The sequence below is a fragment of the Arvicanthis niloticus genome, chromosome 25 (genome assembly GCF_011762505.2).
Source record: "Arvicanthis niloticus isolate mArvNil1 chromosome 25, mArvNil1.pat.X, whole genome shotgun sequence".
NCBI lineage: Eukaryota > Metazoa > Chordata > Mammalia > Rodentia > Muridae > Arvicanthis > Arvicanthis niloticus.
Window position 1 is genome coordinate 17,082,786 of NC_133433.1, and position 12,831 is coordinate 17,095,616.

At 38.3% G+C, this 12,831-nt stretch overlaps 1 protein-coding gene across 1 annotated transcript in view; it reads right to left on the reverse strand.

The window, feature by feature from the left end:
- Positions 1 to 1,761: 1,761 nt before the first annotated feature.
- Pip4p2 (phosphatidylinositol-4,5-bisphosphate 4-phosphatase 2) overlaps positions 1,762 to 12,831 on the reverse strand; it is a 47,870-nt gene continuing 36,800 nt past the window's right edge. Inside the window, exons 5-7 of the mRNA XM_076924132.1 lie at positions 11,605 to 11,657; positions 4,606 to 4,696; positions 1,762 to 3,318 (exon numbers count right to left, since the gene is read on the reverse strand). Of these exons, the coding sequence (XP_076780247.1) occupies positions 3,175 to 3,318; positions 4,606 to 4,696; positions 11,605 to 11,657 (288 nt within the window). The 3' untranslated portion in view covers positions 1,762 to 3,174. The remainder of the gene's footprint in view (positions 3,319 to 4,605; positions 4,697 to 11,604; positions 11,658 to 12,831) is intronic.

Consider the following 12,831-nt stretch of genomic DNA (forward strand, 5'->3'; position numbering starts at 1 on the left):
GCCCAGCTTGAGACCCATGCCATGAGAGGAACCCTACCCTTGACACTATTCATGATATCCTGCTATACTTGCACACAGGAACCTAACATAACTGCCATCTGAGAGGCTTCACCCAGCAACTAATGGAAACTGATGCAGAGACCCATGGCCAAACATTAGGTGGAGCCTGGGAATCCTATGGAACAGTGGAAGAAGGACTGAAGAGGGGTCAAAACACCAAAAGAAATCCTATAGAATCAACTAACCTGCTCCCATAGGGGCTCATAAAGACTGAACTTCCACCCAGAGGGCATGCATGGGATGGACCTGGGTCCTTGGTATATACGTAAGAGTTGTACAGCTGAATCTTCATGTAGGACTTCTAAAACAGGAGCTTTAAACTACACTGCCTGCCTTTGAATCCCTTTCCCTTAACTGGGCTGCCTTGTCTAGCCTCAACAGAAGATGCACCTAGTCTTACTGTAACGGGATATGCCAAGTCTGGTGGATGCCCATGGAAGGCCTCCATTTTCTAAGAGGAGGAAGTATGGATGCAGGGAGGGAAGAAAGTGAGAGTGAGGAACTAGGCAGAGATGAGGGAGAGGAAGCTGTGATGGGGATGTAAACAGACAAATTCATAATAATAATAAAATACAAATACTGACCCAAGTATATGTAAGAACTAAAAGGAATCCAGTCCTTCATATATATTCATTCTTTCCTTTACAGTGAGTACTAAGTGGAGATGAACATGTGAACAAACTGTCACATATATTCCAGAAGGATATCGTCAAATAGCATAGAACACAATGTGAGATTTCAAACTAATAGGAATAAGATAAACAGACACCCTGCTCTGTTACAAAGTACTGTCATTAGGACAAGACACTGATTTTTTTCCTTTTTTTTTTAATTTTATTTAATATTTTATTTACATTTAAGATGCCATCCCCTTTCCCCATTTCCCCTCCCTTCTAGAAAACCCATCCCATGCCCCCCCCTTTCCTTTTTGCTTTTATACAATTTTTTTTAATGTTAATCAAAGGATTTATAAGTTTGGTAATGCTCAATCAGAAGCGTAACCCAATACCCAACCTAGATATAAAAACTATCTTTGACTGGTGGAGACCTGTGAACATCTGCCTCCATTCCCCCCTCTCTTTCTCTCTCTCATCACCTAGCTTCTCCTCTCCTTCATCTTCTCTCCTTGCTCCATCTCTTCCTCTCAGTACTCCTTCCCACTTAGCTCCTCCTACATATCACTCTTCCTGTTAAAGTAAAACTTTTCTCTCAAAATACAATTAGAGCATAATTATTCCTAATTGTACCAGTGAGGTACAAGATAGTCCTAATACCCAGTCCATCATTTTGTTGACTAACCAGAACCTCTGTCATCTCTTCTAACTAAAACACTTACTTTTGATCCTGGCTTTTTTTTTTTTTTTTTTTTTTTTTGGCTTTAGAATGAATGTCAGCTGAAAACCATCCACTCAGACCTTTTCTCTCAAAGTAAATAGCCAGGATTGGCTATGAGACTATGGGTGACAAGACATGACACTATAGGTGACAAGACACTGACTATGTTTTACTGAATATAAAGTGTACTAACAATACCATAGCATGCCAAATAAAAAATTAAAGCTATGAAAACAGCATAAAAAGATAAATAAACATTATGCAAAAATGGTCTCTTATCTTTAAGATGAATATTTCACAGCATGATCTCAAAGTAAATTTTGGAAATTAAATCTTATTTTTTTAAGATGAGATAGAACAAAGCAATTTTTGAATAATAATCTTTATTAGCATATTTTCAAAGGTACATATAATCCTGAGCTACTTCATTTATACATTTATCATTTTCTCTTTGAGGTGTACATGTAGTTGACTCCAACTTTGCAGTAAGTACATTTTCATATTAATCAGGAACATAAATAATTTAGAACATTAGTCTTGTCCCTGGGAATCACGTACTAATGTACTCAGGGCATCTCACTGTCTAATTCTACAATGTGAAAGAGTTTAGACCACTGACTCTCAAGGAATTCCTTCTAAACTGCAAAACTGGGCAGTGCAGGAGCTGAGTCCACGAATCCCAAGCGAAGTTTTGGACGACGATGAACCTCTTTAACTCTGATCCATTCTCTTGAAGAAGCTGAGTCATTATCTGGCCAGGTGAGAAATGGTAAGAGAATCTCTGATTCTAGCATCTCAGCTAATGCAAAAAGTCACAGGTTCTCTTTTCAGAGAAGCAGGCGTACACGTATCTCAAGAAGAAAAGTTTACCATGATCTAATGAAAAGGATTGTAACCCAGTGTCAACATGTCTTTGATGAGATGATGCAGTATTATAAAACATGTTGTCTGAAATACTTCCTCCAGCCTATAAAGGGATACATTCAGCCTATAAAGGGATACATTATAAATTTGATAAATCCAGACCAGATTTTTGTAAATGCTAAATAAAAAAGACAAAACTGAAAGGCAAAAAGTCCTGTAATCTTAGAGAAAAGACATTTATCTAACATCTCCAACTGTGGACTATATGTTCATCCTAGGTATTTTAATTTACTACCAAAATATTGTATCTTTCTACAAACAACAACAACAAAACAAAAAACAAACAAAAAAAACAGGCATATAGTATCTAGAAATGTTTCTCTGACAAGAATGTCAAGTTTTTCAAAGTACACTCAATTTTTTTTTTCCTGAATAAGGTAGCTATACTCTTAGGTTAAAATTACAGTAAGCAGTTCAAGCAAAAATGCATATTGCTTAGGTTTTTAAAGCAAGCAGTTCTGTTTAAAATGTAAGTATAAATGTGAACCTATTGTAGAAACATTTATAAACACTTCTTGGGAATAGTCCCACATCAACAAGTAATGGAACAACTGGTTTAAACACAATGAAAGACTGATATTAGGTATAACATGTGAGGACAAATGCAAAAATACCTTTATGATTTAAAAGAACAGAGACACAGCTTTATTTTTCCAAGTCTGAAAACCTAGCAGCAAAATGAACTTGCATATAATGTACTTCAGTGAGCATCTGTTCAGAAAAGACTCACAAAGTCTTGAGACTACTATACAAACCAGGATGGAATCCATTTGGATAAGTGATTTGAAGGTGTCCATTAGCGCTTCTCAAGGACTACTGGACACTCTCACCTGCATCAAGGGTTCACGAGTAGACTTAGGCAAAACCGTGTTCTGGATAACTGACTCTGATAGCGCCCCAGTAACAAGCTCGGATAAGGCAAATCAAACCTAACAGATAAGCAATTGCCCAAGACACATAGGTTGCGTGAAATCGTCTTGAAAAATCTTGTGTGCCAACCTGAAACAAAAAAAATAATATTAAAGCAAGAGATTAGAAACTTTAAGGAAATGTCTCCTTGGAAAACGTGCATTGGGCTCCCTGTTTGTGATTATATGAAATAGATCTCTAAACTGAAGCCACTAAGTACCTGTAAGGCTACATGTAGCTCTTGGCTGTAATCGACAGACAACAATGATACTTGTGTAACTACAAATTTTATGAGGTAAATAGAGAAGCACACTGCCAGACACAGTGGTACATGTCTGTAAACCTCAGAACTAAGTACCAAAAAGGAAGAAAAATAAAGAAGAAAATCCATGTGAAGTTATCTTTGTAAGGTGTTTAGCCTATATAAATATTTACTCCCATGTGGCACACTTGGGCACTGCTAATGATATGGAACCAGGTATAACCAAGGAGCATAGCACACAGAAACCAAAGATCAACTCCCTCTCTTCGTCTGGAGTGATTTCCATGCCAACTGTTCAACTTCAGCCTCCTCTGAAACTGACCCATCTTCATAACAGATGTTGTTTTGAATAGAAGATAGTTCATGACCATGAAAAGTTGGTTCTGCCAACTCAACAGAAGTAAATGGGGTTTTGACAAACAAATAGTGAATTTCTCAGTGCTAAAGACTTTCAAATGGGCACAAACAGCCTCTCTCTAGATAGGCAGACTCCATTAGGAACAATTCATGTGCAATGAAATTTGACTTCATAAAGTTAATATAATGTCATAAAATCTTTTATAAGGCTGAAGAGATGGTATGGTTAGGAGCACTGACTGCTCACCCAGAGGACCTAGATTAGCTTCTCATCACCCACATCAGAACTCACAACCATCTGTAAGCCCAGCTTCGAAGAATCTGATACCTTCTGCTGGCCTCCATAGACACTAGGTTTACAAATAGTACACAGACATGTACACACACGAAAATTCCTACACACATAAAGTCAGGTAAAAATAAAAAGGTTTTAAATAATTAACTAATCGAAAAAAAAAAAAAAAAAAAGACATATCCAAGGATTGGATAGCTGATTGACCAGAAACTCTGGAACCTGTCATGCTGAGTGACCAGTAACTTGGGAATCTCTGATGGGTGTCCCAAGTCTCACCACAGACTACAGTTGATAAACTTGCAGAAAGAATTGTAACAGTAGTGTTCAGTCTCTTGGCATAGGAGAGTACACCTCTAATCCCAGTATTTGGGAGGTAGAGGCAAGAGGACCGTGAACTCAAAGGCCAGCCTCTGCTACATGAGCCCCTGTATCAGAATAAAGAAACAAACAAGGTGGTACTCACAGTTAATCCAACTGCAATGAAAATGCATATCATTCCGATGGTGACATACGCACAGCAGCGTCTCCGGGGAAGGGCGCTACCTACCGAGGAGCTGCAAGGAGCAGAGCAGAGGGACACACTAAGTATCTCTGCAAAGATTTCCCATGGTGTCATCATGACTTCTCATGTATGGCTTCAGGTACTTAATAGCGTCGTGTGTTTCTTCAAATTGACAGACACTATTATAAAATGACGTTTTTCAACAAGTGACAAAAGCAAATGGTGCCTTGCTCACTGACAATATTCATAAAAATAAAAAAGGTAAATACAAAAACCACTTTGATCCCTGATCCTCCTTCAGATCAATGTCCATATGCCAAAACTTTTTTCTGGAATGGAGAATAAATGTTAGCTAACAAGTAGCATTTGGCTTGCTTATGGTTTACGTTTAGTGCAGAAAATCTTGGAAATAGAGAAATGAGTGAAAAGGGAAAGTATAATTTTACTACCCCAAAACAGTCCCCCAGTACCCTCATGTGCTGGTCTTTATTCTGACCCATAGACGGCATGGACGTTTTTCTGTTATCAAGCATTCACACAATGGAGCTCTGATACATAATCAACAGAATCAACGATTCCCCAATCATTTACATGGAAGGGTCTTCATCATTATAAAAATTGTCAACTAAGCAACATTTAAAGCATTGTACCTATTTTTTTCGTAATTTTCTTAATTTTTTAGAATTAGAATTATGACATTGCAGGGGTTAAATTTTTAGGTTTCATAACACATAGTATTTAAAAGCCTCCGGGAGATTCACTGAAGCATATACTGCTACTGTGCTTCTCAAATGAAATCCAAAATCTGGTAACATTTACCTACTTTCCCCTCAAATTTTGGTAGTTTTCAAAATGATTCGAGCAAGCTTGCTAATATGCATTTGTTTTTTAATATATGCCACATGCAAGGGACTGGTAGTGAATGACAAAATAAAGTATCACCTTCGCATGGCCAGCGCCAAGACCATGTGTAATTACTCAATGGTTGTCCAGTAAATAAGTGAAATACAGGAACAGACCATAGAGATAAACACACAGTACTCTAAAAAGGTTTACATAATGCAATTTCCTTCAATACCCAAATCTTCCTAGAAGCTAAAGAACTTGGCTGCAAATATATGCATCACCAATTTTCCTGAACGAAACATTAACATAAATATCTGGGTGCCCAAGGGACTAGACACTGTTCAAGCAGCTGTCTGAAATCAACAGAGCACACAGAGTTCAAGCCTTTATGCTCTATTTAACCTTAGACTGGTTTTGGTTGTATTTCTTATGTATCCTATGAGCGGGATTCTCGCCTTAGAGCTCAGAGCTAAGTGTTGTTTCTCATTACAACTACCTGTCTAGCAATCTCTGGAGGTCTCTAATTCACCATGCATGAAACACAAAGTAAACTCATTAGAACTGAGCATTGAAGAAGTCAAAGATTCTAAGTGAACGTTAGAGCTGCTTTTTCATGTACCAAAAGAGTAACTCAGGTACACTAATCTTATGTGATACCTGTTTCGAAAATCCATGTCTTTAATGTTCCATGGGGAAAATCTGTATTGGTAAGAGACTATCTGGTTCATTTGTATCTTCATAACAAGTATTTTCTTAACTGTTATCTTATGAATAGAACATTTTCTGAATATTTTGTTACTATAACCACTACACTGACCACTATCGTGTGTCATTTATATGTATGAGAATTCCTCAAACATATTCCAAGAAAGAGTGTTGGGTTATGTTGTAGGCATATCTTTAACAAACACCAAATTCATGTCATCAGCAAGTTGTATGAGACATGCCATTATTCCACCTAAGCTCTTGCTGGCACTACAACAACACTTAGTATTGTTCTTATTTACCATGGCCAAGAATGGTTTTTAATTGCAGTTTTGAATATGTATAACCCTTTTTATTCTAAAAGGTTAGTCATCTTTTCAACTGCTAATTGGCCTTCTTTTTTTTTTTTATTTAACATGTGTTCATGTCTTTTAACATCTTTTGATAGTGTTTTTAAGTGTGAGTATAGCTATTGCTATGAATAAATTTAATGCCAAACAATGTTCTTTATAGTTTCAGATGAGGTAACGGGGAAGGTGAGTGCTGCAGCTTGAATATTGCTTCTTCCCTTCTGAACCTCACCTTGGAGTACAAAGTTCCCTGTGAGCTTTTAAGAGGATGGGACTTGAATTGGAAGAACGCACGGATGTGTGGCTTTTGAAAGGTGATTAGGATTGGACAGTCACCACAGTGAGAGCCCCCCACAAGTGAATCTTGTCTCGGTTTGTTCTTAAAGAACAGGAAGAAAACCCAGGAAGACAAACATGTGTACATTACTGGCCATTTGCCATGTGAAACCTTACCACCCCCAAATTCTGCCAGCAGGAAGGCTGACACCATATGTAGGCTCTTAACCCTAGATCACATAAGCTAAAATAAGCCTTATTTTTTTTTCTTTTTATTACGCATGAAGCCTTAGCTATTTCATTAGTGCAATACCAAATGAACCAAGACAGTGAGGTTTCAAGACAGTGAGACTGGACTAGATAGAAAGATGAGCCATTTTAGTTCATAATCATAGCCATGGTTCAAGTAGAGAGAATAAAGAAAAGATATGATCAGAATTCTAGCTGCACTGGAGTGACAGGGTAACATCCGCTGACATGTCCATCATCTATAAGAAATGCTGGGTTGCAGAGTGTGGTCAGGAAGTTGTTTAAGGTGTTTGTGATGTAACTGGATACTAGAATGAAATAACTAGAAATAACTAGAATGAAATAACTGTAGCTGAGCTCGTGAGTAGACACTATCTAGTCTATCGACATCTGGAGTTTGGAGAGACATCTGGACTGATCCGGTTGCATATAGATAACAGTGCAACACATTAAAAACTCACAAGGCATATACTGAATTTCTGCATTGGAGAGCTCCAGTCTGCAATAGCTTAAGAAGAGGAAATGAAACCAAGAAAATTAATAACAAAGGAGTGTTACCATAGGTTTAAAAAACTCAGAAGAAAGCAGCTTCTTATAACCAAGAACAGAACAAATTTAAAAATTAAACATAAAGACAAACAAAACAAATGACTAAACTTGCTCTGAGGACACAAAACAGACAGCGGTGACTGGCTGACTGGCGGCAAGTTCCAACTGAGTGTGAATTTCCTCACAGCACAGTCAGTGGCACAGTCAGTGGAGAATTCCAGCCATGGCTTACTCCAGAAAGAATGAGGTGTGCCTTGCACAGAAGGGACCTTCTTCCCTCTAAGAGGCGAGTGGCCATAGACAAAAACAGGCTTACAGATAGGGCTTAAAGCCAAAGGAGTCCACAGCAGCTTCAGTCATCTCAGAGAGATCTAAGGCAGCCCATCAGCAGAGACAGGCAGAGCAGGAGGACTGAGGTGGTAAGAAGTACAACAAAGGCCTGGATGTAACTGTTTTCGATGATGGCGATAGAAATTTAAGAAGGAGCTTGGCAGTGGTGGTGGCACATGCTTTTAATCCCAGCACTTATGAGGCAGAGGCAGGCAGATCTCTGAGTTTGAGGACAGCCTGGTCTACAACGTAAGTTCCATGACAGCCAGGGCTACCCTGTCATGAAATAGAAAGGAAGGAAGGGAGGGAGGAAGGAAGGGAGGGAGAAAGGGAGGGAAGAAAAGAAGGATGGACATAGGGGAGAAAGACAGAGAGACAGAGACAGAAAGAGAGACAGACAGACAGACAGACAGAGAGACAGACAGACAGACAGAGGGGGGATACTTAAAAGCTAAAAAGAGAATAAAGCGCAAAGCTATAGCTGAAGGGGAAACCTGTACATTAGTAGAAAGCTAACTAATTCCAAAAGTTTCAGCTTTCAGTTATTCTGGTAAAAGGAAAGAAAAGTAATGGCCATATTGACACAAAATGTTATTTGCATGGGGGAGAGAAGCTGAAGACTCAGTGAATCTAACAACCAGAAACTCTTTGTAGCAACCATGATAAAAAGGACTCTATTGTCTCCCGCCAGCTCCACATCCTCTAGATGCTGAGGATCTAGTCTCCAGTGCATCTAGGAAGTAAGTCATCCTTAGCCCAGCCTCCTCCATCCACACTCAGTCCTCTGGGTTTATCCCTAAGGGCAGGGCTACACTCTGGCTCCTCCCTTGCCTTTGCATGGGTGACTGCTTCTGCAGTGAACCAACCTGACATCTTGTTGACAAATCTCCCCTTATCTACACAGCTCAGATCACATTTCACCCTCTTCTGTTAGTCACCTCCAATACTCAGAGCTGAGCATGCATTGCCACAGTAGCACATAAATGTTTTACTGTAGTTTTCCATCCTGCTCTTTCCCCCATCTTTTGCCTACCGAACTGAGGTGCATCAGTGTAAGAAGTAGCCCATCACACAGAAGTGCTGACTTGGAAACTCTAAAGAATGGCTCAGAGAGCAAGAATCCATAAGAACTGAAAACACTAGAAAGGGATTCACAAAGGAGGTCTTGGTGATGCAGAACTGACATTCAATGAGGATTTGACGGAAAGTCAATGTCCCCCTTAGTCTTAGGTCCATTATAGCATTTCAGTGAGGGACGACAGCCCAAGCTGTACTTCACAATGCTAGGCTGCATATACAGAAGGCAAAGAAAGGAAAACAAGCTTTCAGCTGCAACAGCCTCCACATCTGCATAAAGAAGAAATAGGAGAACACATTTCTTTGCCTGTGGAGATGTGGGAAATGCTTGTGAGATTAACACATAGCATAGTGGTTCTGTAGTAATAATTTAATAATTCTGATGACTAAAAAGAAATTCTGGAATAGTTATGTTTAAAGAAGTAAAATGCTATCTCAGTATCCTATTCTAATAGCACCTTCATGTTGCTATAAAGAAAAACATTCCAAAAGAAATCTGGAAGCCAGTCATGGGTGCTCATGCAATGACAGCATCTGCCTTCAAGTAACAAAGGCCCTGAGTTCTCCCGTGGTTAGCATATGACTCCAATTCTGCAAAGCATCTTCCTAGAATGACCTTTAAACTGGTTTAGCCCACATGAATTTCTATGCACACTGCTTCCTAGGTTACTGATACAAACTCTTCTTTATATCAATACAGCCTTATGGTCAGAAATTTAACATTCTTATTGTCAGCAAAAAACAATGCCACTGTTCTAAAGTACTTAGTCCAACAGGTCCCTTAAGCATAACTCTTGCCCTTTCTTGATAGTTTCTTACTGTAAAACAAGGCTAACCTGCACTTTAAAATAGCTGCAAACGCTCTGGCTACTGTGTCCAGGTGTCTGGAAGGCCACGCTCACTGTGCCGAGAATCCTATCCTCTGCTGCCTAGTTTTTATCATTTTAATACTACTTAATGTCCTTGGAGAAGATATTTCCCACTTAGCTTTGTGCATTTCCGATATATTCATACAAAAGTATTGATAGCATGCATATCTACATGTGTTGGGCATTGTTGTCTCCTAACATATTTTTCTGGGTATGTATTTGGGGTTGTTTGCTTTTCTCCTCTAGGCATTGGACTTCCACTAGATTCAATAAAACTAAGAACTTAGGTGACTAATTTCACAAATTCAAAATATCTCTTCTTTTGAAATTAAAATTGAATGATAAAGAAAATTATCCCAGAGGTATATTTAGTGGAAATCATTTAGCAGCGATGAATGGAGACACTTTACTATGTAGTCTCGATTTTTCAGACACTTTATTTTCTCTGAGAAACCATTCTCAGGATTTTTCTACTGTCAAAATAGATGAAGCTAATTAGATCATACTAAAGGTCATAAAAAGTATGAATCCATATTTTCTGTTTTAAGAATTGAAGTGTCAAAACATTTTAGTTTAATTGACTTTGATTATATTACAATTCACACACATAAGTGGATAATCATTTTTAATTAAACATTCATTCTCAAAATAAATGTTGTGTGGAATGGTTAACACATCAAGCCTAAGAATACTATGATTTAAAAGCCCTTCTTACAAGGCTGGCTGCTTGGGAACTTAGGTTTTTAAAAAGTTCCCAGCATCCCATTACAAGAATAATTTTGGGGGTATAAATTCTCTGTGTGTGATATGGGTTACCCCAAATATGACCTTTCCTGGTGGGCGTTTGAATGTGGGTATGTGCTTGGCAAGGGTTCCCAGGGCACCAAGTCTCCAGTGAGCGCCCCTAGACACACACCGCAGGTGTGGTAAAGATTCTTTCACAGATTCTTTTCCACCTAGAAAGGCAGCTTTGAAGCATTTAATTGGTGTCTGCAAGCCTTGTGGCCCATTCACCTTTTCCCTTTGCTGAGTATATTTAATATTCTTCAGCTAGAGTCAATCACATCTGTGAGTCTGACTGACTCCTGTGAGTCCTGCTTGCCAAGCCCTTGGTCCTCAGAATCCCTGACACATATGCCAAAAAATATTTGTAATCAAAAAACCTTTTGTGGTTTCCCATGTTCGTATAGTTTTTTGTTGTTGTTTCTTTTTTTTTTTTTTTTTTTAATTTTTCCTAGGCAAACCAATTAGAAAAACAGATAAATAGACTGGATAGTTGAATCAGGCAATTACATAAACCATAGCAGAGTAATAACCTCATTAGGAAAGAAGTGGAAAAACTAACCCCCATTACAGACTCACAAACTATATAGGTTTTTCTCCTTGATTACAATGCTTCTTTCAGATTAAGTGCAAAAGATTATAATCTTTGTAACATTGGAAAACTCTCCAGGTCACTTGACAATTTATTAATTTTGCTCTCTTAAAAATAGATTTCCCTTTAAAGAACAATAACTAAGCCCAATTATTTTCATTTCAAACTGGAATTCGTTGGCTTAAAGATGCCTTGGTTTTGTCTTGAAAATGAGAAGTAAGCAAGCATTCACTTCATGACATGTCTTAAAAAGCATATCTACATAAGCGAGAATTCCAAGCTCTTCTGGTTGCTCTCGGGTACTTCTCAATGGCATTTCCAGCGGAGAACTTACATTTTTTTGCAGTGTGGGCATTTTGCCAGAGTGTTGAACCTCAGTTCCATCCACTGTAAAATAAATAGAGAGAAGAATTTGAAAAGAATAGCAACTAAAAACTAGCCCATAGGAGACCTGTTTACTTTAGTCTAAACGTCACCAGGGATGAAAACACAGTCATCAATCACTTTCTCCCGGTTCCATAGTGTTTCTCCTCCAACAGTTCTCTCATCCCAAGAACACATTTGGGATCCCAGCCTGAACCAGTTCCCATGACTCTCACAGGGCTCTGACACCACCCAGATTTGCCTCACAAGGAAAACAGCACGCACTCTTTCCCATGCGTTCTTGAGTTTCCTTTACTAAAGTATCTCATATACCTTCAAACTTTATTCTCCTCTAAGCCCCGAGGAACAACTTGTGAATACTTGAATATTCTGACTTGTAACTGTTTTCAGTTTTCTATTTCACTTGTGTGAGAAGCCACGGCATGCATAATAAACTAACCGAATGAGGTGCTGACAGGACTAAAACCAAGGAACCGGATCTTGCTCCCTCAATGCACGTAAAATGTAACAAAAACTCATTAAGCCTATGGTATAATTTTCTCCTCCATCTACCAGTAGATGGTAATAGAATATATTACCTTTCTCATAGAAATGTCATTCAGATACTTAAAATAGCATACAGATCTTAGGGCAAAATCTTTCAAAGAAAGTTCTTGTAAATTTAAGATAAATCTTTACTTCATGAAAGAAGGCATTTTCAAATGGCTTCCTAAGGGGGTGTGGTTGTTGCTCTGAGTTCCAGTTGGTGTTGAATAGACATGTGACCCTACATCCACTGTGATACCCCAACAGGCTTTCTAACTGTTCATTCTGCTTTAAATAAGATATTATATTTCTTTAATAGTTTCACAAGGAGATAAATATGTCATTAGTTTTGTGTCAAAACAAGTTTCGCATATAAAGATTAATTTTGGCTAAAGATTCTAGGTGGTCAATTTTTACTTGTGAGTTTTCAATAACATATGCAGAATTTAATGTTTACAAATAGAAAAATATAATTTTAAGAAAACATCTTATGGATTTTTTTTTTTCATCCTTAGATTTAAGAAATGAACAAAGAGGTATGGATTTCCTGTGGCTCAGCTTCTTCATTTTAATAAAAACTTTAGGAAACTCAGCAAAGTTTGACAAAACCTGCCCATTCCTGTTCTGTCACAGCAGGCCACCTAGCTTCAAA